This window comes from Triturus cristatus, chromosome 2_2 (genome assembly GCF_964204655.1).
Source record: "Triturus cristatus chromosome 2_2, aTriCri1.1, whole genome shotgun sequence".
Taxonomy (NCBI): domain Eukaryota; kingdom Metazoa; phylum Chordata; class Amphibia; order Caudata; family Salamandridae; genus Triturus; species Triturus cristatus.
Genome location: NC_140582.1, coordinates 78367959 through 78394279, shown reverse-complemented (window position 1 = coordinate 78394279; position 26321 = coordinate 78367959). Strand labels below are relative to the sequence as shown.

General features: G+C 42.9%; 1 protein-coding gene across 1 annotated transcript in view; it reads right to left on the bottom strand.

Moving 5' to 3' along the window:
- Nucleotides 1-690: 690 nt before the first annotated feature.
- Nucleotides 691-26321, bottom strand: part of DCTN6 (dynactin subunit 6) — a 70577-nt gene continuing 44946 nt past the window's right edge. Inside the window, exons 6-7 of the mRNA XM_085641071.1 lie at nt 13289-13431; nt 691-1143 (exon numbers count right to left, since the gene is read on the bottom strand). Coding sequence (XP_085497197.1) covers nt 1045-1143; nt 13289-13431 — 242 coding nt within the window. The 3' untranslated portion in view covers nt 691-1044. The remainder of the gene's footprint in view (nt 1144-13288; nt 13432-26321) is intronic.

Genomic DNA, 26321 nt, shown 5'->3' with positions numbered 1-26321 from the left:
CACTTTATTTATGTTCCCTTATAAAAGTTTGTTAAAGAAGCTTCTAGTAAATGTATTCTAATGTAGTTACTGCACTGTAATGTAGTTATTTTTTAGTTATTGATGAGGATAAATGAGGAGAAAGAAAAATAATTACATTTTCTAAAACATTAGGGATCGCACAAATACTAAAGTAACAGAAAATTGCAGTACAGGAAAGCAGCACTGAAGTAGAATGCTTACGTACTTATATGAAAGTTTGCAGTATTTTGTGTTTTTCGTAACCCTTACAGAAACAGAACAAGCAGGTATAGGAGGAAGAATCAAGGCAATAGATAGATCTGAGTGAGAAAAAAGTTAATGTGTTTTAGGCAGAGGTACATGGAAAAGAGAAAGAAGTGAATGAGTGTGGTAACATGGGATAGAAAGAGTCAAGACAGCAACAAAAAAATAAGGGAAAATACGAGCGAGTACAATGAAAAGCTCGTCTGAAAGGCAGACAAAGAGATGAAGTGTGTAAACATCACACTGAACAATTCTTCAGGCTATGCATCTCCGGTCAAATAGCTGCCGAATTTCCACCACAAAGTACCTTTAGGCACAAGAAATTAGAGCTCAACACAAATTAAACGTATTCTATTTTGGATTTCTGGAATCTGATTAAATCAAACCAAGCGAAAAGGGAAACATCACCATAGAAATATCAAAATACATTTCTGCACAGAACCATAATTTATTGTTTTGCAATTTGGGTCGCTGGTTTTTGTTGACAAGCACAATAGAGCAATTATTTGAGCAAAGATGTATTTACACCATTACGCAAAATGTAATTGTGGTAGTAGCAATACGTAAAATATGTTTTCAAATATAAATAAGTTAAGAAATCAACAAATAATAACACTGTTCCCACAAATTATACTACTAATGTACGGCCAGATATGAGACTCAATGCAGGCACAGTATGTGCCATAAAGCAACCAAAGTAAGAAACAAAAATGTAAGTGGCAGCCAAAGCTACTTTATGGACATTTATTTCTTATTTTTTAGAATGCACGGATGGAAGTCTCAATTCTTAATTGGTGTAGAGGTACCCTTCGTAGTCTTTTTTAAATGGTGGTAATTGGGCAGGATTTTCATTAGGAAGTCCAGTTGTAGGGTTTGCGGCTGGGAAAAAAAAGAAAACAAAAATCATTAAAAAAGTAGATCTGAGAAAGGTCAGTAAAGCACAGATTAGATTGCACAAATCTAAACCACCACATTTTACAGTGGCAGAAAATTTGCCATTGTACAACTACATTCAAGGCGCTAGCACCTTAACTTTTTTTCTTAACCTGGAAGCACGCTGACCCTATCAAAAACATGGGTATTCAGGCCGTTTCTACGTCCGCTTCATACACTTAAAGGAGCCTCTTTTTGCTACTAATTGTTTGTGTTCAAATTGGGTGTTGAAACAGCATTGGGAATGGTTGTGAATACCCAAAAAGTTACTTTATTATGGCTGTTCAACAAGTTTATGATGTCTAGCTCTTTGTCCCTACTGTAGAATCATCCATGTTCCCCACCACTACCACTAAACTTGTGGTAGGAGCATATCGGCCACATCAGAAGATGCTCTGCAGAAGGAAGTTAAATTTGTAGTCCTAGAAATCCAGATTCTTTTGAGTTGGGACTTAAAAATCTAAGCCTGTAAATTCTGTCAATAGGCTGAGAGACCAAATGTAATTTGGAATCCTGGCACTGTGATCTCTAGCATACCTTAGGGACAGGTCTTTTTCATTTTTAAAATCTCTATTGAAATGTAGTACAGAAAAAAGATACACCGGTACGTACTGTAGCATGAATATAGCCATTAAAATATGACATGGAAATAGGCAATAATTAGTATACACTGTAACCAGAATGGTGAGGAATAGAGGTAACAGATGTAGTTTTGTTGTAGCTAATTGAGTACATTAAACTGTACAGAGATATATTTCGAAAATGTCAGTGTATCACACTATAGATAATATTATTCTATTGTAGCAGATATAATTGTACCGTAAGCCTAACAGAGTACAAACATTTTAATAGTGAAACCAAAGGTAAAGGAGGGTAGAAAAAGGGAAAGAGGAGGAGCAAGATCTCAGGTGGACAAATGGTTGACAACCCTCGAGCTCTAACCGCAAGGGTATTTACAGGTGGGGCGAGGAAGAAAAAACAAGTTACTTACCTATACACTGTGGTTCTCCAGTATTGATGTCTTTTGTATACTCGCATGCTTGAATCTTCCCGCTGTCATTGTGGGAGTCCCACGGTAACAGTAATAATAGTAGTGTTAAAGCATTAGTAGTGACCTCATTGAAAGTCAATAGAATTTTGTAACCCATTCACATTTTTTTAAAACATCAGAACTTCAGCCAATCAGTGCTGATTCCCTTAAGCACTCATCCCCTGCAGAGCCAGAGCCACCATACCTCAGATTCCGAGCATGAGTGTAAACTAACTAAAATAGAGGTAGCAAAAGGTGAGCATGACCGGGGAGGAGGGAGGGTTGCATGTGAATCTATAAAAGATATTAATACTGGAGAACCACAGTGTACAGGTAAGTAACTTGTTTTTTTCTCCAATATTGTATCTTTTATAGATTCACATGCTTGAATAAGACTAGCAAGCAGTATCCAACACTAATGAGAGGGAGAAGGCGAACCACCCCACCATGACATACCACTGAATACCAGTAATTAGTAGAATTTCTGCGAAATTGCATAAAAAAATCATAAGAGACTTATGTTCAGCATAATCACATTTCTATGTCAGGATTGGAGGCGAGGGTTATGCTTTATTTCGAATAGCAGCTCATTTAAAAGATAACAAAAAACTAAATTTCCCATGAACCCTTGGGAAAAGGTAGTTTAGAAAAACACATGGTAACAGCCAATCAGGGCATAACAACAATGTCCAATCAGGAGGCTCATGGCTCCAACATAGTCCTCTCTCACTTGCCCTTCGCCATCTTTCTTCGCTGCTATGCAGCGGAGATAACTACCCTTCAGTTGTTTTCGCTGTGTGGTGCTTAATTTATGCTTATATTCTGCTGTATTGAGCTTGTTTTTGATTAAGATTGCCAATTGGTTTAATTGTGGGTTTTACTTGTGATTTGGAGGGTGCGCGTGTCACTGCATCTTTCTCGTGTTGCTGCCACTCTGCGTTATGCCCTTTGTCTACTGAGCGCTCGGTGCGTTGGTGCAGCATTATTTTTTTCCTTTTCTGTTGTGTTTTTCCATCACTGGAGCGTTTCTCGCTCCTACGCGGCTGGTGCTGGTGATTTTAGTCGTAGCGTCGACCTCCCACCGTCAGGGGGCATGGGAGGCGACGCGGAGTGCGCTAGATGTTTCAATTCCTCAGATTCTCTGGAATTCTGTCATTGCGCGCATTTCCCCTTGAGCGGCTGGTCTGAGGCTAGACGCCCTGCTGGGTCAGGATGCGATCGTGCAGCTTTCAAAAAGAGCAGCTGATCGACTGAATTAATAAATTAATAATCTGCTGCCCAGTGGAATTGGGAGCAGAGTCTGTATCATTACACTACTCACGCCCTGAAGTGGGTCTCTACTTTAAGGCCTAAAGGCCGATGGGGAGACTGCCTGGACTGGCTCCCTTGTGACAGGGTTAATATTCCTATTTAAAAAGAATTACTTACACCAGCGTGAGTGTCCCAGGGGCTAGAAACCCCAGCTAAATTGCGAAACGCTCGCACCTAAGGAAAGGCTGATACCCAGCCCTTATAAATATAGAGCCTACCTTAGGGCCTGGTGTACTGTTACCCAGACACCTCTAATTGGTTCGTGACCCAATAGTTCACCTGATAAGCCATGGAGTATCAAGAGGACTACCAGGACATGGAGGACCCTCTTGCTGACCTCCCTTGGGGTGATGAGTTTTATGAGGCAGTTGACACCTCAATTTATCGCGCAGTGGCAGAGGCCATGACTCCGTTACAGTAGAGACTCTCCCGCCAGATCACCCAAGCCTTTGAGCGGCTCAATCCCCAACCCACCGCACCCTCACCCCCCCCTCGGCCCCAGAGGGACCACAACAAGGGGAACAAGCCCCAACACCACCCAAACGGTCCCGCAACTCGGGTGGATTTAGATGCATTGGCCAGGCTTAACAAGCCTTTCTAGACAGTCAATCTATCCTGCCTACAGAGAAATCCCCTAGTCCACCGCCAGTTGAACCCAACACTGATCTAAACGCGGCAGGAGACGCTTTTGTTTTGGCCAAATTAAATTGTAAACATTACTTGGTGCTAGTGTACAAATTGCATTTCTGCTGCACTCATGGCAAAAGAATTAGAAAAATAAACACTAAGAGTAGATTAAATGGTGCAGGTAAATTTGAATGGAAGTGAGGATTCATTCAGAGGATAAGCTGGTCATTGCAGTATCTGCAGTACAGTTCTTTAATTGTAAGGGCTTGAAGATGTCCTACTCACCACACTGACATACTGCCAGAGAGAATGCGGTCTTACATGAAATAAACTACAAAGAAGTTCTGTGAATGGGCTCAAAAAGAGGTCTCATTAATACCTCTAGAAACATATTTATTTCCTTGGAAGGTTAAAGTTTAGCAACCATGAGAACAGTTCTAAACAAACCCTGTCATGATCTCCTACATAATTCTTTGTATTAAATAGAATCTTGTAATTGGTTGTCCCTGGTATCAGGAAGTAGCTGCTATATGGTCCCTAATCGAGGAATATTTCAGTTTTGTATCTGCCAATTGTAGCACACTGGGTAACATTGTGTGGCCTCGTTGAGAGAGGACCAAAACATTTTGTGTGTGCCCATGTACAGAATAAGTTCCACTACAGTATTTATTCCAATCTGGCTCATTAAAACGGTCTACAGTTCTCCAGTAAACGTAGAGGCCCATTTTCTAAGTAGACACCAGTTGTGCTGCAAACTGGTGTAAAGTCTGTTCTAATTTTACAATACGTAAATGTGCACCTGAGGTGGGCCAAGTGTGAAAGAATGATATTGACATGTCTGCAGACATCCTCCGGGATCCATTAATAAGTATTGCCAGGCTTGCACCGGTGCCTTTAGGATGATAGTGCATTATTCTGGCTTCATCTTCTGGACGAGGTAACATGTAACAGCAAACTAAAAATGCTTCTCCCTGGGTCCCAGTTGCCACCACCTACCTACAAACTGTAGGTATTTTATGTCAAAAGCATGAGGTGATTGGGTGGGGATGTGAGGGGGAGGCTGCTTGGAGAGGAGACAGTAAGAAAATACAAGTTTGCTCAAGAAGGGTTGAAAACTAAAGGAAAAAGCCATTTATCTGGTGTGGAGCAGTGGAAGGAAACAAGTCATCTAATCAACAGCATGGTGAAGAAGCTATACTCCATGGAACGGAAAAAACACAAGCGTAAGGAAAGTCATAAAATAACATTCAAGCAAATTAGACCGAGAAGAAAATCAACCAAAGGTAAATAATGGGCTGAGCCAAAGCCCACTTTAAATTTTTATTATTATTCACAATTGGCCTTTGTCAACGGGTAGCTAGGCAAGACTTAACAAGAAAAAGGTTGGGGGGGGGGGGGAACAGGATATTGCTGCTAAATAGCGTAGGCAAAATGTATTGAAGTTCTTGAGTGGTCATCTCGAAGAGGTGTTCAACAGGAAGGGGCATTGTGATAACCAAGCAGGCTTTCAGAGCACTATGGGTACCATGGCGCAATGCTGCCAACTAGCCCTCAAAACTTAAAAATAACTGCAATAAATATAATGGGATTTATGTAAGGTGTGCCTTAATTTAGAGGGTTCCTTTGACAAGGGGGAGATTTCTGCACATGATGATCCCAGGACACCATGAACTCATTATTCTCTCTGCATGCCTATAATATGGCCAGTTTGAGTTTCGGGTGGGTGCACACTACATTTTCTCATAAATAAAGGTTTTAGAAGATGGGGCTAAATCGTGAATCCAAACCTAGTTAATAATTTTATTAATTATTTTCAATTTTATACAACGGGGAAATTGCAATGTTTAAAATGAAATTGATATATCTGATATATGTTGTTTTATGGACTTTAGTTGTCTAATGAACACATTTGCATACCGTGTAGCGTTCTGCTTGAATTTTGGCATTTGCTCTTGGATGTTAGTGGGACTGGAGGAAAGCATACACAAATAAGTTGTATAAAGGATCGAAAACAATATCCACTGGCTGACAAGGTGCCACACCACGCTTGCGAAATACTGTCTCATGGAATTCTGAGACTGGGCAAACAGGTCAAAAACTGAATTCTCCATTTGAAAAACAGTTAACTGCAATTACTTGTACTTCAGTTTCCATTTGTGGTTTCCTCACCGCATACAGCTGCACCGGACTACCAGTGTTCGGCAAATTGACCGCCCAACACTTTAAACCCTAGCTCCTGGGCTTTTGAGGATAAAAGGTTTGCGCTCGTGAGACTTTGGCGATGTAAAAAAAAAAAAAGAAAAACCAAAAAAAAAAAAAAACACACCATCTCTCGTCAGTCTCTAGTTTTGTTGAGGAGGACATATACACATTCTTCGTCGTACCACTGATCGTCTATTTCCATTATTTTTACAATTCTTCTTCAGTCAGAATCATCCTCAGAAAAAAAAGGGAACTAAGAGAATGTATTAAGACATCGTTCTGGGGGAGCGCTGTATAATCTAACTGCACAAATGTTGTTTCTCCCGAAAGTTACTGTCATGGTTAAGTTGCCTACTTGTTCCACTGAGGAGTAAACATTGCCTTCAACATCGCTAATCTTGCTCTTAAGAAAGACTGGGACTTGCACTGGTATTTGTTCTTGATTCAAACACTCTGGCTGTAAAGCAGAGTATTGCTGCCCTTGCAGTAGGTTGAGTGGGCGTGGCATTCACTAGCCAATTGCTCAGGTAAGAAAAACCTAGTGGCCTTTTCATCATCAATACGCTGTAGCTGTAGCCATGCAATCTGCAAGCATACTCAGTAGACTTGAGGCTAAATTGGAGAACTTTGAACTAGTAATGATATGCTACCTATTGATATCCAATTGGACAATGCTTGGGTTTCTGACTCACTAGGATCCTGAAGTATGCACATTTTAGATCCATAGATGATATGACATCCTTCTCTGACAGATATGAGATTATATCTCAAAGGGCTACCATTTTGAAGGACTGTTTTCAAAGATTATTGTTGACATTCTGCAGGCCTAAGATTGGCCTTGAACCTCTTGATTTTTTCAGGCAGCGGAACTCCGTCTGAGCACTTGGTACCTTTCTCTGGTCCTTTAAGAAACATTTCCATCCCCAGTCTTTCAAATGCAAAGTATTCTCCTCTTTTATTGAAATTGTGCAAAACATTGTAGGATCTGGCATTATTTGACAACGTTGAGAACTCATCCGTACAACGTAAAAGCCTTCCATCTTCAAGTTCAAGTGCAATCCACCCACCCCCTTTGCGCCTTAAACTGGAGTGAACTAATTGGGAGCCCGAACAGATATTGTTCTAAAGTATCCTGTGGTCTGTTTTGGAGATCTGCTTTATATGGAAGTTGACCGGGACTGCATCAGTCTTCTTGTCAATCTCAAGGTTCTTTAACCGAATAGCTGTCATTTTGATTGCTGCTGCCAGTATGGACTGCTGGTTTGAGTAGATTGAAGTCTGATCCTTGAGGAACAAAAGAAATACCACCTTCAAAATTGTGAGGGGATTAGTAGTTGCACAGTTTGACTCTGTTTTTTATATTTGCATGTTATCATCCACATTTCCCAAATACAATGTGGGCATCACAAGGCTTGTCAAGGTCCACAAAAGTCTGCACCTCAGGATGGAAATTGGTGTTACTGAAACACACTTAGTAGCATGCAAAGGCCACTTTTGCTAATCAAATGAAACAAGAATTGGAAAGGTTTCCTGCAGTACTGATTCCTTGACTGAATTGTCTAGGCCTTCTGGGATAAGATCTCTGAAGGGAACTATGTCTTTCATATTTGTTGCATGATCCAACAATCGCTAATATGTTGGGTACCTTAATACTTTTCCCTAGTTCATCCAAATGTGTACTTCTCCATCAGGGCAAATGGAAAACGGAGATGCCGGACATGTGGAATTCCTTAGTCCTGCAGTATTACAAGTAAGTCTGACTTAAGATGACCTATTAAACTTCCCAATGCTAAGTCATACAATTTATCTTTTTTTTGGGAGTCTAGGGGCAAGTGCAGTGAAAGATGTTGAGTAGTTCACCAGAAGACAAGCCCCGTACCACAGATGATGTAACAAACTACTTTCACATCTGTTTCCGGAAAATCAAAGAAAACATTTTTTTGACAGGGAGAAATTGATATTTGTAACAGCTCTTTCAATATGGGGATCTAGCAGAGATACAACTGGATGATCCCGTGTTAGGAGTAACAATCTTCACAGTCATAATCACTGGAAGTTGTCCCTCCTCCACGTTCTCTTCATCGGGTTGTAGATAAATGCATGCAAAGATAGTGTAAGAGCATTAGACAGTTTAGATGGCGCTCTAGGTATAGGAGCAGATCGAGGTTAAGGAAATCTAGTATCAGGTGAAGGCAGAGGAAGACTTCTACTTCTGCAAAGTGTTCTGTAGACAGTCCAAAACAATCTGACAGAACTTGCACAGTAAGCAAGCAGGGTGGACAAACCTTAGAAATGTATTTATGGTACTTGTGAATGGTAATAATGGGGCTCATCATCATAATAAAAATGTATGTGGTAATAAGTCTCTTAATAACGATGCATGTGTTGCCCTCAATTCTCATCATAATTATCTTTTTCAGAAGAGGAGTATGAGTTTATATAAGGGTGAGACCGATCAAGTATATGAACAAGAAATACTTCTGTTTTCAATAGCGAAACCTGCAATGTAAGACCTAATATTTTACAAACTCAAGGTGGCTTTAATGTGAGCATCAACAACCTTTTTGTTAAATATGAAGGTCCCGCGGAAGTGCCTTGGGTGCCGAAGGGGATGGGGATTAAATGCCTTAACGCTTGGCCATAGACAATGGAGCGGGGGGGGGGGGGGGGGGGGGCGTACCGTGAATTGCCCAAAGTCTTGAACTGTAACCACCGAAATGCATGATTACATGATCTTTTCTTGCAGGTATTGAAACACACACCTCCGTTATGTTATTTGTAAAATCTTAAATAAAGTTTTGAATATGAAGGTCGCTGGCATGACTCTCCTACGAAGGGTACAATTTTTTACCATGATGATGCTGTCTTAGACACCACTTTTGTCGAAGCTGACTTCGTTAATGAAGGCTTTGGTAGTTTAAGCGGCGCAAAGCCAAGAGGTCTCTGCTCTAAAAGGCTAAGCAATTGGGTTTTCTTGCCTGGTACATGTGGGATTTTAGGTATCAGGATGTGTTCTGGTAGTAGTAGGGTGTTCATAATGGGGCATCATAGTGAGCTCTGGAGTTCAGGCTAAAGGCAGTGAAAGTCAGCGAGCCATAACAGTTTCCGGTTACATGCTCATCCAATTCTTGTGCTCTCTCCAGTGCACACACAATGATTGTCACATATGTACCATTTGAAATTACGAACTCTAATTATTTACAAAAAACATTGCTATTTATTCTGATCAAACTGCTAACCAGAACTCACAAATCCAATAGCTCTGGCTTGTTTTAGGCATATGTTTGCTGTTGTGTGAAATGTCTGGATGAAATAGCAAAAATATCACAAAGAGGCACCATGCAGTGTACAGCACGCCCTTCATTACCTAGGCCACACCTCTTTTAAAGAAATCACCCAAATCACCACCTTTTCTATTCCATTTAAAATACTGTGGCCCCCAAAAGGTTTTTGCCTACAGGCAGTGTGATGTTGTAAAACTGGTGCTAAATCAAAAACTTCTGGAATAGCAAACACGATCGACTGTTTTGCTCTACTGTGGCAATCACTCTGCAGCATTCCTGAGAGGGTATGAGTACAACTGGTGTTATGTCTCAGGGGGTAGGAGGAGTGGTGGGGAAGAGAGCTGTGCACTTCAGTCAAAGAAAGTAGAGATCCGGTCATCCACTGTGCTATCCCTGGCTGCGACTGTAAGTGATATGCGGCTCTTGGTGGCCCTATGTCCCCTCAGAAGAGGAGCTACAGTATTTGTTCCCCAGTGAAGTTGATCCAAAGGTCATGCAGCTTATTTACTCCCTGGTGAAGCAGATCCAAATAAAATCAGCTTCTCTAGGAGTCAAGATTTTAAAGGAGCGCTGCAACACATATACTCAACTACAAAATGAAGAAAGCATCTTTTATCTTTTTAGTTACCAATCTGAGATGAATTGGTAAATAAGAAATAGCACCAAAATTACTAATATTATTTTGCACTAAAGCACTTAAAAAAACAAGCATTGGCATAGCCAATAGGTCTCGCCTTTGGGACCTTATAAGTATTTAATTATGCAGCAGAATATCCTTGGTACAACAACATCAACTGTTGCATGGCTAAACATTTATAAGGTCCCAAAGGCGAGACCTATTGGCTATGCCAATGCTTTTGTTTTGTTAGGCACGGGGAGATGAAGTGATTTGGCCAGAATCACAGGATGTTCAGTGCCGTTGCCGAGACTCGAACTCAGTTACCCAGATTCGAGGCCGACCGTCCTAGCCGTTAGGCCAACTCCTCTCCCTTTCAGCTATGAGGTGAGGCTGCTTAGACCCTGCTAAACTGTGACTTAGACTCAGGCCCCTAATGATGATGGGTAGGTTACCAAGCTTTATACTAATTAGGACGGGAATCCTAAATTACCCCGGAGCAAAAGATTGTACAGTAGATAGTGAAATGTTAATTGGGGGGGGGGGACAAAAGGAAAGAGTGAGGGAGAGGCAGAGACGGTGAACAGGGATTGTGGCAGAGTGCAGGCTACAGGGCTTAGGACAGGACAAGGGCAGGATAAGGGCAGTGTAGTGGTAGAGGGAAGGGGCAGGGGCAGGGAGCATGGCCAATGTGTAGTAACAGAGAGTGGGGCAGGGAGCAAGGACCGAGAGCAGTGGCAGAAAGGCTGACATGTTGGGCAGAGCAAGGGATAGGGGGAGAGTGCAGCGATAGAGGATAGTAGCTATGGTGGGGAGTAGGGGCAGGGACCCTAGCCATGGGAATGCAGTAGGTGGTGGGACAGAGACAGGGTGCTGTGGCATAGAGCCGGATAGGCAGAGGGCACCGAAGCACGGGGAGGAAGGAGGGAAGGACAGACAGTAGAGAGGGCCGATAGCATGGGTATGCAGCAGGGATTTGGACCAGAGACAAGAAGCAGGGTGCTGTGGCGGAGGGTGCTGTGGCAGAATGGTGTTTCATCTTTTCCAACACCTACATGATTGCCCATTCATGGACCAATAAGATGCTTTACTAAATTGACCCGGGTTCCCCTCTCAGTGTATGGGTCGTCCTTGTGCTGCTTATATACTACGAGTCTAGGGGCAGCAGCTGTGCACTAATGTGGGACTTCACATCCCTCGGTAAAGGATTGTTCTGATGACGTCCGGAGGTCACCTGACTTTGGGAACCAATCAAGGTTGGCTTGCCAGCCTCCTTTTCCTGTATACGGTTCATGTGATTACGTTTTAGCCTGGATCTGCCTTCGAGATAAAAAGCCTCAAGCAGCTGGTCAGCCATGCAGGGAGCTACCCTGTAAAGTGCCCGAGTCCTGTCCAGCTGAGACTGTGAACGGAGCCAACGTCTGTACTGCAGTGGCACCCGTGCTTCTCACTTTTATTGACGCCCCCGAGTCTTGGGTTACTGTGCCTCAGAGTGCCAGCCGCTCATGTCTGGGCTGGTGATGCAGGAACGCTCCTGCGTTCCTGCAGCTTGGCATCTGGCACTTTTCAAAAATGCGAGCATAGGGGTCTCTAGAGAAAGCACAGAGGTGGAGGTGAACTCCATTCCACCCTCACAGGCACCCAGAGTGTTATTACCGACCCTTCCTTGGTGTGTTCTGGTCTCAGAGTTGACATGTGTAGTATTTATCATGCAGCTTGTGGGCTGCAGCCCTTCCAAGGGGTATGTATGCCTTTATAGCTGCAGCTGCAGAGCTGTGCCAAGCTGCATGAAAGGCAGCGGAGGGAGAGAGAGCGCCACACCTGGGCCTTCACAGCTCATGAGACGAAGAGTGTTGTTTGCACGGGCCAGCCCTAGCTGTCACGCCGGGAGCCAAGTTACGAGCCCGGCACGTTCTCATCTGCTCACGCGCTTGACACATCTGCCGAAGAGATGGAGCAGACTCGGGCTGTGAAAGAACAGACCAGCATGATTGGCCGCCTCACTTTGGCACTAGCAACAAGGGACAGAGGCTGGACCTGGTGGCAATCTTTCTTTAAAACAAGTGGGAGAGGAGGGGGAAGTGCTGGGAACAGGCGCCCTTGGAATGCCTGTGCGCCGCGTGTGCCAATAGACTTTACTTATCTGCTTCTTAAATAAACAAGCAGATAAGAAAAGTCTATTGGCACAAGATGGCATCCGTCTGTCCACAGTCCGTGCGGACACGCGCATGCTGTCTGCTATGGACAAATGGCAAGAGCAGCCACGTTTGTCCATGCAGATGCGTGCACGAAAGCCCTCGGCAGAATCGATTCCAAAAGGTACTCGCTATAGCAAGAGCAGTGGATGCGCAGCTTTCGCTAGGCGAGACCTAAAAAAAAAATATATTAAACTGGGGAGGGGGGGAGTGAGTGGTTTGGGGAGAAGGTGCGCAACACAGCAACACGGAGAAAGGGTAGGCTTTTGGAGAAGGACACGTGCAGGAGAAAGTGTGGCTTGGACGGAGAAGGATACTTTAAGAACGTAGTTGCAAGGAGCGGGCTGTGTGTGCAAAAAGCACGATGGTAATGGCAATTGGGGGAAAGCAAATGACAACGGATACCGGGAGAAGAGGGGGGAGAAAAGGGCAATGGATGGTGGCTGGGCAGGACAGCAGCACACCCGAAGACATGCCCTCTCATGGAGTCCTTTACGAAAAGAAAGGTCCCGCACTCATTAGAAGGAGCCAATCAGAGAAGTGGTAAACAGGCTGCGCTCCTTGGAAGGAACAAAGATAAGATGGCCAGGCTTAAACAAATAAATCCAAGGAATAGAAAGCAAGCAATTTGAGTGACAAAACACAAAGTCAATGGTAAGAAATGGACAGAATGCATTCCTAGGTAAGCTTTTGACATATCCCCAGTAAGTACTTCTTTGAAACCAGACCAGCTGGATTGTTTGGTAGACTTCGAACTAAGAAGAAGAACAATATAAAATAAAGGTATAAGTAACAACAGAAAAAAATAAATTTAAGGTATATCCACCTGTGGTCGCTCAGTCTGCACTCTTCGGAGACAGTTAGCCCCATAGATAACCGTGTTGTCTGGGATTACTTCACATGTGTTCACATTACAACATGCTCCAATAATGCAGCCACTTGTCAAAATAACATTTCGACCAACGAACGCTGTAAAAAACATACAACTGTTATCTGCTGAGAAAAAAATTACAATCCTCGTAATTCCCTCCAAAAATAAATAAATGTAAAAACAGCATATGCAGTTAAGGGAATGAACAGAAAGCCTAAATATATACTTGCAAAACTAACAATCGGGAGAGGAGTAGCAAGTGATACTCATTCTTTTTTCTTAAATGAGAGTCGGGAGGCAGTGTTCAAAGAAAGCCTACTCACAGCGCAACGACTTTAGCAATGTGTTCTCACTGTGCACAAGTCCTAAACAAGCATTTGCATAGCCAATAGGTCTCGCCTTTCGGACCTTATGAGTGTTTACCCATGCAACAGTTGATGTTGTTGCAGCAAGGATATTGTGCTGCATAACTAAATACTTATAAGGTCCCAAAGGCGAGACCTATTGGCTATGCCAATGCTTGTTTAAAGGGGCTCTCGAAACGGGTCTCTATCGGGCTCTGTTTTGAGCCCTGGCACAGGAGGTACTGGAATGACATTGATGTGCGCGTGCTCACACTGCGCACTTCTCACTAGTGGAGAAGTTACGGCATGACGTCATGCCAGGTGAGTGTTGTAGGGGAAGGGAAATCCTTTAAATAGAGTGATTTCCCTTCACCTTTTAAAACCCAGAAGTAGCAACATTGTCGTGGGGTCACCAGGGCTTTAAGTGGAAGCTTTTTAAATATTATGTACAAGCCATAGTTGCTGTTTATTTATCACATGCAGCTAACAGCCATTGACAAAGCCTATAGTACTGACTTGTTGTAGGTATGATGTTAGTTTTAGTATCATATATCTGGATGCAATGATAGAAACAGCAAAATACAAGTCGGGCGATACACTATCCTAAGCACAGATTTTTAGCTTAAGTGTTTTAAAGCCACGCCCTTAATTACATTGGCCACGCCCCTTTGAGAGACCACCCCGTTTTTTCATCCCACTTAAAGCCCTGCACAAACGTCAATGTCAAGTGCATATCTGAAACTAAATCCTAGAAGAAAGAAATACAACCTTATTGCCAAAATCAGCTCCCACATCTAGGTGACAGGATTGACTCAAACAGCCTGCAACTAGATGGAATTACCCCACAACTCAGACAGAACACAAAGGTCTCTGCTTCATCATTGACCTAGACTTATCCGTGAAACGCACTTTGCAACAAACAAAAATACAAACACACACATCGGCCCACTATCCTAAGTAAAGTAAACCCAGAGTAAATGGAAGCAAACCAGATCTACCAGGCAGGTCCTGATTCTCTCGTGTTAGTGTAGTGTCAACGACCTGCTTGCAGGCGTCCCTAACCCACTCTTTCCATGAATGAAAATCATCTCCCAATCGGCTGCTCATTGTGAGAAATCACCGAAATTCGGACACACGTCACCAACTCCATAAGGCTCCTGATCCCAGCCCACTTCATCTTCAAGATCTGCCTACAATCCATTAATGGTTTTTGTCATCCCTCTGAGCTGAAAAACTGAGCATCAGCAAAAAACAAGACACAGCAAGAGGAATGTCTCAAGATTTCGGGACAAACCTTTTCCATGTATGTGCTCTTCACCAGCCACACTTGTCGTCACATAGGACATAAAAACTAAAATCTTCAAGAAGCATTCAAACTACTAGTTAAGGGGTGCAATATGCCTCGAGGCGCTTCAGTTTCTGCATCCTTTTCACTCCTGATAAAAATGTACACAATCGTATTTCTTTTTTTTACCTATATCTGCACGCGATGCATCTGCTTGTAAAGACTTCTGTTGCAGCTCTGCTCGATTTGTGCCACATAAATAACCATACACAAGCAGCGGCTTATTTTTCTGTTCCCCAAAATATGTGTATTGAATCTTTTAAACGTGTATAATTTTTTGTGTTTTATCAAAATATGAAGTTTCTAATGGCTGATTAGTTCAAAAATAAAGAATGCCTACGTGCCATACACAAAACGTGCATTATTAGCCCTCTGGCATTCTATGTTGGTCAATGGGCATCCTGTCTTTCCCGAGTTCCAATCTGTGTTAGACCAACAGTGGGGTGGAGTTTTTAAGGGGTAACAACCCCAACTCCAGTGTATGGGGGTGGTGACGTCTCCTCTCGCGCCCCACCTGTTAGTATCCCTCTAGCCGGGCGGCTAGGTCTCTTTTATTGATGGCCACCCACCGCCAGGGCTATGCTTGTTGTGTAAGTGTTCACTATGAGTTCAGTCCCTTACAGGACGTCCGCCTTCTCCAGCCGTGTCTTGCTGATGCCCGGGCACCCCTCAAGCTGCCCCCCTGGTTCAGCCTAGCCTTGAACCGCTTCAGCTCGTGCTCCAGCAGCTTGTCCAGGATGGACTGCAGGACCTCCCGGGGAGATTGCGCAGTCATTGCTGAACTCGACAGCGGGCAGCTGCGGGTCAACTCAATATGTCAGGTCTGGGGGAGAGACGAACCCTCTACCTTTCAGACTCGCTCTCTTTGGACTGTGCACGCTACTCGTTGGTGAACTTGGTAAAATAAGCACCAGGGGAATTTCCCCCACAATTGTCAGCGACGTGGTTGGAGCCAGCCCTATTTCTGGAAAGGCCGTCTTTGCGCCACGCCCCGCAGTCTCAAGGCGAACTTTCGCTCACAACACGAAGATGTGCTTGCTCTGAGCACGTCCTTGCATGAAAGCGAAACTAGATTTTGCACAAGAGAGAAACTTTCTTCTCTGATGACTCATTTTTTCTGAGTGTTACTTCACCGCCAAGTTTCTTGGTACAGCTTCCCGTAAAAGTCTTGTATATATTATTTGACGAAAAGGGCAGCGAGGGAACGCATACAGTAAACACCCCTAGGCTCGCAGAAGTGCAGAACACAAAAACAAGCAATTCCATGTACATGGACCACTCAAAGGGGTCCATGTACAGCGTTTACCTCGCGGGAGCAAGCAGCGGCAGGCTAGATAATTGCAAACAGATGGCGCCCCTGCTTGCTCCTGCAAGGTAAACGCCGTACATGCACGAGTTCTCATTGGAAACCGTGTAGAACATGCACGAGTTTCCAAAGAACTCTGGAGTGATTCCAAAAGGTCACTCCAAAGTAGGGCTTGTTCACTGCGTCGGCGAGACCTAAAAAAAAGAAGTGGGGGGACTAACCAAGTTAGGAAGTATGCAAATGACATCACGCCCCGTGACATCACACGTAGCATCACAGGAAGTAGCATCACAACCCATAATCTCACAGGAAGTGACATTACAAGAAGTGAAATCAGAGCTTAAGACTTTGCACATATGTTTAGCAGGTTTATTATGAGTATATCAGAGAACATTACAATATTTAACTAATGATATTTTGCATCTGGTTGTGCCAAAAAAGTAACGCAACCCCTACACAAAATCTTGGCCTCAACTTACACATTTGTTTTTTTTAAACTCTGCCACAAAGAAATTGGCAACAATGAGTAACTTGACAGTAAATCTGTTCTGCTTAATTGGTTGTCAATTCTGAATTTTAAAATATCTTATGGGGTTAAGGCACCTGCTGCAGAAATCTTTGTTTACCCAGTAAATCTCAGGGAATAATAATAATGGTACGATAACTCTGGAGGTTAACATTTTAACTCGAGAGGTCTGTGTTCTGTCTAGTCCCAGTTTTAATCAAAGTAGCATAGAGGCTTAATATGTCTCCTGCAAAGCACATTATGTAGCACACAGATGACAGATTTTTTCTGTAGATGGGTAAGTGGGTTACTGCTTTTAACTTTCAGTTCATAAATTGTAATCCTTCTAACATACCACAATGAGCTATGAAGGACATGCGACTCCCACCCCTTGTAACCCTCACTGTCTTATGTAACACATCCTGTACATTGATTTACACATATACGACTTATTGTCAATGCATAATGTGTGCTTGTGATGTAAAGCGCTCTGACAACCTGCACTGGTATGAGCATTGATATTTAAAAAAATAAACAAAATAGTGGTTAAATTGTTATTTGTGTAGATACTGGGACAGACCAACACATCTGGCATTCTTACAGTGCATGCATATAGCTTATATACAGGGACTGAAAAAGTCAAACCATGCCTCTAAAATACCTGTGAAGTGATAACAAGTTGTGTGCCCCTTTGTTTCCCCTCTATTGCATTTGCATATTGGTGTGAAGCTCCAAATAGCTCCCTGCCAGAATGCTCTCACAAAAGGAGGCCTGACGGCCCCTTAAATTCAGCCTTTGTTTTGGGCCCAGCTTGAATTTAAAATAACAAAGCCACCTCGCCTACACGTTGCTGCTCAGAACGAAAGCAGACAATGTGCAGGCGCTGCTGATCGTGTCCCAGTGTCTGAAAAGTACACCGAAATGAGTTAAGCACTTCTCTGTAGGGCCCAATGTCTTGTCAGGGTAGACAGCGTCTACCCAGTGAAGAGAGTGGATAGACGCCGTCTATCCGCATGTACCCGCGACTTATGCCCTGTTTTCTCACCACTCAGCCAATTACCCTATCAGCCTGCTCAAAACCGAGAAATACCAACTGCTGTGTGTAAATCTTTTCCCTTCGATACAGTGTCCACAGATTCTTTCCCTACGAAGATGCCTTTGGGTGATTTTAAGAGTTTGTGTCTAACTGTTTAATGAATGCAGCGTCTCAATATAGACTTAGCATCAGTCAGAAATCATAAATGTAAAAATAGATGGAGAAATGAACATTAAATGTTGATACATGCATGAAAACTATTCTATGCAAGGGAGCTTTTTCAGTAGACATGAGAACTGGACTACCATCCACGGTTAAAAGATCAGGCGTCTGGAAACAACATGCCTTGAACACATTGTTCTAAGACATATCACCTCAGCAACACTGTACCAACCAAATGTTTACTGCTTCAAAAATATAATTTAGAATGTCTATCCTTCATCAGCACTCAGAAGGGAGTGCTAACAAGGTTATATATATGGCAAACCAACTTTTCTCCAATAAGGGGTAGAGGAACGAGGTGCCCCCCTATTAATATGAGCAATTAGAATCATGCAAAACAATCAACAATTAATCAACCAACATCTCTACAAAAGGAACAAGCATTGGCAAAGCCAATAGGTCTAACCTATGCAAGAACTATTTGCCAACGTGTTTAGCCATATTGGACACCAATGTGGCTACTGTTCAGCATGGCTAAAGGTTAGTGGCACACAGGAAAGTGGAGTGGAGTGTCGTAGAGTGTTGTAGAATGGAGTGGCATAGAATGGAGTGTCGTGAAGCGAGTGTTGCGAAGTGGAGTGTCAGAGTGAAGTTATGTAGAATAGAGAGTGTGTTGTGGAGTGTTGTAGAGTAAAGAGGCATATAGTGTAGTAGACTGGAGTAGAGTGGAGTGGTGTAGAGTGGAGTGTCGTTGAGTAGAGTGGCATAGAGTGAAGTAGCTGAGTGGAGTGTCGTGAAGTAGAGTGACGTAGAGTAGAGTGGCGTGGAGGGTGTACAAAGGAGTCTCGTAGAGTGGGGAGGCCTAGAGGGTAGTGGCTTAGAGTCTCATGGCGTGGCATAAAGTGGAGTAGTGTAGAGTGGAGTAGGGTCATAGAATAGAGTGGATTGGTGAAGGGTGGCTTGAGGTAGCGTAAAGTGGCGTGTTGTGGAGTGCAGTATCGGGTTGAAGAGTAACGTGTTGTATAGTAGAGTGGGGTAGTGTGTTGTAGCGTGTTAGAGAGTGTTGTGGTGTCGCATAGGCCAAAGTGGTGTGGAGTGTCGCAGAGTGGAGTTGTGTCAAGTGGGATAAAGGGGAGTACAGTGCTGTGGAGTGGAGTAAAGTAGCAAAGAGGAGCAGAGTGGAGTACTATGGAGTGGAGTGTTGTGGCATGGAGTCGTAGAGTGGAGTAGATAGGCGTAGAGTAGAGCAGGGAAGAGTGGAGCACCGTAGCGTGCAGTAGAGTTGTGAAGTGGCGTAACGTACAGTGGTGTAGAGTGACATGTCGTATAGTGGCGTGCCGTTGAGTAGAGGGGTGTGGAGTAAAGCGTAGTAGAGTGGAGTGGTGTAAAGAGTTGTAGAGTGGAGTGGTGTAGAGGGGAGTGGCATACAGTGGAGAATAGACTGGAGTTGAGCGCTGTTGAGTTGCGTCGAGTGGCGCATGTATGACGTGGTAGCATGAAGCCATTACAACAAACACATTTTCAATTGAAATGACAATTACATTTTCAATGACATACAGTTTTAGCACAAATGCTACTGTGTGGAAATCGACATCCCATTGTGTATTGATTTGTTTTGATCCTAGTAAAATATTTGTTTCCACCTCACTTCAGAATTACTTTTAAAATGTGCTTCATTTGTGCTTTCCCAAATCTGATATATATATATTGAAATATTTCTACAGTTCATTTACAGGCATTTACATTTTGTAGCGTGCTAGAAATAAATAACATCCTAGCGCCTTCTGACATTCAATACCCAACAAGATTGTTATATAAATCCTCTCACTTTGTAGTGGAGAAAGCAAAGTAAACAGCAGGCTCCCTTGAACTCAGAGCATTTCAAATTGGTCTTTGCATGCACAGCAAATGTGACAAGATAAAACCAAATTTAAAGGCCTGTTTATTGCTCACTCACTTCTGAACTCCAGCAATGTTATTTGACTCCCCTACTTCCAGTGCCTATGACATGGGCACGAAATCGAGGAAGACGATTGTATGCTGTTAATAAAGAGCACTGACCAAAAATAAGTTAACTGACAGACAAATAGGGGAAATGAAACCTTTGCAAACGCATACCGCGGTTTACTGCTGTGAACGAGCATTCAGGAAACAACTGAAAACACACGTACTCTCCTGGAGTGCCTTTGAGGCTTCGTGCTAGGAGCTGCAAAGCCGGGGAATAATCTCCCTTGGCACATTAAATTACAGCCCCAGGGCCGGACTGGGCACCAAAACCGGCCCTGGCAAAGTGCTCGGCCGGCCCCCCAGGGCTTGGGGGTGCCCCAGTCTCTTGGCCTTAAGGAAGGACCTCAAAATGTGGCTTTTAGTTTCCACTTTTAATGCCCTTTTGGCCATTCGAGCGCTTACAAAATCAACTAACATAACATATGATGGATTTTAGTCCTGCGGCTCTTTTCATAGTGATATGTTGAACACACCTAAGGGCAATATGACATGAGGCAGTTCATGCATTAAAGTCTTCATATTAAAATCTGCAGTTGTCAAGATCAGCGAAGACACTGAAGGAGATTTTTGAACAGACTTTAATGTCCCTGTCACTGCCTTTGTGAGATCTGGAGGAGGACATAGGTAGGGGTCAGCACACCACCTGGCAAATGGGTCACAAGGGACACTGCACAGGCAATTAAGTATGGAAAATGCAAGGAGCATTCCCATACGTTCCTTCCCACAGTATACAGCGGTGCTAGGTGGAGATGGCTATTCGGATAGCCAAAATGCAATGGGTATACAACAGTCTTTTCAAATCTCACTGCTGGCTCAGCCAATGTCAGGTACAATGATTCAGTCAAGTCCTAGAGTCTAAAGTGAGCCACGCAAGGGTCCTAAAGTACACCAGGAGTGTCAACATATACAGACATTCATCTGCATTGGGGAATAGAGACAATATTCTCTAGGAGTAGCCCCTGTCGATAAGCCAAAACTCCTCATGGATCACATCATACAATGTAGGTTAACATTGGGTCCCCTTTTTAAGAGCCATATACACTCTCATGTGGTACAGTGTTGGAAATCAGTCATCAGTTGCAACAACAACACGTTGATCACCTCAGGCCACAGTAATCCCTGCAAGTGTAGCCCTATGCATTACTCCTATAAAAAGGTACATACAACCGCTATTCATCAACAATAGAGTTTCTGCTACCTTTCTACAAATACCAGTTACTGTAGATAACGTCCAAGCATGTGGGTCTCGTCACATAAGTCAAGATCAGGGAAAGGTATTTCTTTAGAAGATTAGTGAAGTAAACAATATGTAGAAAGTATGCGGTTTGTATGAGTTTATTGCTCAAAACCACCTGTGAAGCGGAGCGCTCTGCTGTCCGATAACCGTTCAATCTTCCTAGAACTCCGTCACCTCACATCTGATGGTCATTAGGGAAACCAGAATGCTGAACGAACTCTGACGCACAATAAAGAGGCGCACACCGAAACACATTATAACCCTTAGGCATGCAGAGGCAGAAGAACCGAAACAGTCACTTTAGAAAAGGGTGCCTAACCCCCATTAAAGCCCACCGTGAATATTGAGATCTCAGTGTGGACTTCATTCAAGTTGAGCGGGAATGAGACTTTTCAGTGGCCTTGCAGCAAAAACTGCTGGGTATGAAGGATTCTGTACCTCGACCTGACACCTCTCTTCAAAACCCCACCTTAAAGGTACACCAGGAAGATCTCCTGGCTTCAAAGTTGGCCCTCCAGTCAAACCGCAAATTCAAATTGTAGCACTTAACATCCACTTCGTCAGCAGGACTAGTGCGGTTCCACTACACAACAACTTCGGCTCGCCAGCAGCTGGTAGACCTCACTCTTTACTGTGAAGTGTTCTATTTTGGTCTATGTAGGTTTGTTTCTCAGAAATCCCTTGTATGATTCTGCCTTTCTGCAGTTGTAACTCGAGTTATTTGCGAGCTGTAAATATTTTTCAGGCTATAGCTGAGACAATTAACCAATGAGCTCAAATCAGAAAGTGGCCCTCACTGAAGGGAGCTTGCTCCCCCTCCTGTGCATCCCATTCTAAAGAACCACTAAATACCACGTCACAAGATACTTAATTACATAAACAGATGAAGAAACTTCACTTTCTAGTAGAAAGCCTAATATTCCAATCACACATTCAAATACTTTCTGGTTCAATTTATGCTCATTTCCAGTGGTATCACGTGCCAACTAAACATATCTCACAATAACCAATTAAATGAAAGCAAGAAAATCGCAGAGTAGCATCCAAAATACAACAAAAAACAGCATTGCCTAAAGCCATTCACTTTATAAAGCCTCGCTTCAACAACTTACTATCCAGAGCAACATAATACCAATCAGTCTTTCTGACGACAGAAAAATAGACTAACTTTTGACAAAAAACCTTGATTTATTCCTCTTGCTACTTCAGCCATGGTCAGCTGTACAGTGCACATCTCTGTCCTGGCTGTGTTCGAGTTTTGATTCATCTTGTTTACTGCACACTTCGACTATTAGCTGATCCAAGTTCACATCATAACCACCTCAACCAAGAAAGAGCCATTTCTTGGTATTGTCACACAATACTACAACATGCATCAATCTAATGGGCACAAATGGTGTCAACCACACCAGACTTTACCAGATCCTGCCAGTCTATGGGCGACTTTGATGCCTTTTTTAAGTCGATTCACAGACTCCATTAGACAACTCACTATCTAAAAAATGTAAGTGATCATCTCAAGACAGACTTGTGTAACAATATAGATCAGTGAATTATGATTTCTAGCTAATGGTGCCACTGGAAAGAGACCAATACAGTTAAGACTGATGACAATGGGTTTGGGGAATGGGGAAAATAGAACACTTTGTTTTCAACAAGTTAGGTATGCAAGATCTCAGATACTGAGTTTTGGGGGTGCACAGAAGAAGCTTGGCAGATGATGATAGGGCTAAGCAGAGAAGGAACAGAAGGTTGTGCCAACAATTCCAAAACATGTAAGGGTTTAAAGATGGATCCAAAGTGTTCAACTGTATCTAAGGTGTTTTATTATTATAGGAGGGGTGCAGCTGAATGAAAGGTGTTATGTACAGAAGTGATGCAATTAGAGACATGAGAGCACCCTTGATGTAATGAAAAACACGGAAAAAGGTTGAAAAGGATCAAATGGAGTGTGATAAGTTAGATAGAGAGTATACCTTAAGAATAACATGCATATCAGGTACGTAAATGGAAGGGGTAAGGTCGGCTTTGGGTTCTCCAGGAAGGTAGTATTAAATTGGACATTAAATATTTTATGTTAAGACCGGAGGCTCCTATTATGCTATTTTAACTTGCTTTTCTTTCTATAGCAGCAGTCCAGAAAGATAAACTACAAATCCCAAGAGGTTTAGCAACAGGCTAGCCAATGGGAATTTAAAACCTAATGGCCACAACAACCAATTGTATAATAGCACTATGTATAATGTCCTGCTTGACTGCGAACAGCCCTCTTTTCTTGCTGCTCGCAAGCACGATAAGTATATTTAGTTATTATTATGGTCTTTATTGTAATATTATGGTGGTATTAAGAATGTTATGCTCCTTGGATTGTTGTTCGGTTGAATCCGTTTCCCTACCTTTGAGCCCCTTGCGCTCGCTGTTTCTCGTTCATTCTCACTCCATTGTGCGTTCAGTGTTGCGTTCTTTCCCCTCATCAACATCATACGGTGTTGCGTACTTTCCCCTCATCGACATTCATGTCTGCCATTTTAGGACGCTGTTTTTATTCCTGTGACTGGGTTACTACCTCTATTAGCACACCTGGTTCCAAGCGGTCGTTTTATAGATCGCATTTCTTGTGCTGCCCTTTTGCTGTGGTTCCTGCTTCAGCCAGCCAACGCAACTTCACTGGAGGGGCGCAGCTATTTTTCCGCCTCCCCTTGGCTCACCGGCAAGCTCTGGAATAAGTACTTGCACCAACTGGAAGAGGGGGGGGGGGGATTAATCAGGCCCAAGTTCTGCGGCCCTCTTCAAGTTTAACCCTATTTTTAAAAGTTTAGGTTAATACCTTATTTTAAAATAAAGATGGCTAGCTCCCCTTTAACAAATCATGACAATAGGGAAGCTTTTAAAACAATTATTTGAATTTTATGTATTTTTCAGTTGAGCAAGCCCTTGAGGCTTCTATGAGAAAAATGTTAAAAGATATAAAAAATTCTATGATGAGCATGATGTCAAAGATTTTACTGGCCCATTCTACAGGGGAAAGCAGAAATCTTTACCTTTACCTGTTAAAAAGAAACAAGAAATGATCCCGAATATTGATTTTGCATGTCCTAGCAGTGAGGTTTCCTCACACCAGACCGAGAGCGTTGCTGCTCCCAGCCCTCCTTTTAAGGAGGGGAATATCAAGTTATAGGCTATGTGCAAGTCTAAGAAGAAGAATATTCAAGAAGCTCCCCAACAAATAATTATTTCTAATATTTGGACACCCATGATGCTGCTATGGGGATGCAGCTGAAATTACTGATATGTCTGGGGTCAATGAGCCTTCTTCGTCCCCTCCTCCTTCGAAAAAAAAACTAAAATGGATTCTTTTTTTTCCAGCCAAAACAGTCCTGGACACTGTGGGATCTCCTATGTTTGATCCTATGTTTGATCCAACACTGATTCAACATCCGGGCTCTACAAAGTGGTTTCATCTAGCCTTAGACAAACAAACCAGAAGTGATTTGAGATCCGAATGTCCAGGGCCATCTCTTTCATCTAACATTACTTCCACTCCATCGACTGACCCGTCTTTGCTCACCTTCTTTTCTAAATTTGGCAAAGACCCACGCAAAGGCATTGAGAAGGCATGATCTACTTATCAAGATAAATGACTGGCTGTAGTGGGTCATCTAGGTCTCATTTTTTATATAGCAGAGGCCGCTAGATTGGGTAATCTGGATATTGATCCCCAAGATCTCTCTATATGGACTCAGAGAGCCTTTTGCTTGCTTCGCAACGCTATCTCCGTAATAACTTACAGACAGAGAAAAGGTCTCCTTTTAAAGTTGGACCCCAAATTGGCTGATCTGGCTGCTCTCGATCCAGGCATTAAAGCTGATGGTCTACTGTTTGAAGATTTCTTTACCAAGGACTTAGTAGATATGTGACCACATTTTCTTCAATTGACAAAGCCCAGCAATCCTTAAAAAATGAGTTCACTCAATGGGTTTTTGCATAGGCCAGTAAAGGTAAGAGTCGTTTTACCATCCATCCCTATTGTAACCAGGGATCCAGAGGTTCTGTTAATTCAAGCTACTCCTATCACAACTACAAGTTGCAGTTCTTCCCTCAAAGAGGTAGAGGTTACTGAGGTCGCGGACAAACAAATTTCAGAAATAATCAACAATGTGAGACTTCCTTCTGGCCATCCTCCTGTTGTTGGCCGTCTTCAGTTTTTTCTTCCTAAATGGCAAACTATAACTGTGGATCCTTGGGTTCTCAACACAATTCAAGGTTATATTATAGAGTTTTACGCTCCTCCTTTCCAATGTGTCTTTCCTCCTCCTCCAAGTTTTTCATCAGACAAGATCTATATCATCTCTCTAGAAATCCAATCTCTATTACAAAAAAAAGCCATTCAGATCTTTCTTCCAGATCCCTCTGGGTTTCTCAGTTTCCGGTTTTGGTTCGGAGGAAAAACAAAAAGATGGGTCCGATTATCAACCTCAGATTTCAATCAGTTTGTGATGCACCGACATTTCAAAATGGAGACTATAATTCATCTCAGAGACTCTTTACGGCAGCACGATTGGATGGTAAGGCTAGACTTGAGATGTTTACCTGACAATTCCTATTCATCGTTCTCATAGAAAATGTCTTTAATCCCAGTGGCAGGGCCTAACATACCAATTTTCCTCTCTTCCCTTCGGTCTTTCTTCAGCACCTTGGTGCTTTACAAAAGTAATGAAATCTGTGGTAGCTTGTCTGAGATCTCTGGGCATCTGACGGATAATTTACCTAAACAATATTTTGCTCATGAGTCAAGACATTCAGACCCTTTGCGTCCATCTTCATCTTCATCTCACCTGTTCTCTTCTTTCAGAGCTGGATTTCCTTTTAAGCACAGAAAAATCAGTTCTCATTCCTACTCATCAAATCGAATTTCTAGTCTTGTTGGTAAATTCGTCAAGCGCTATTTTGCATCTCCCTCAGTCAAACGTAAAAGCATCAAATCAACGATTCTTCCTACTCTTGGCAGCTCCCAAATATACCTCAGATCTTTGGCAAGACTAGTTT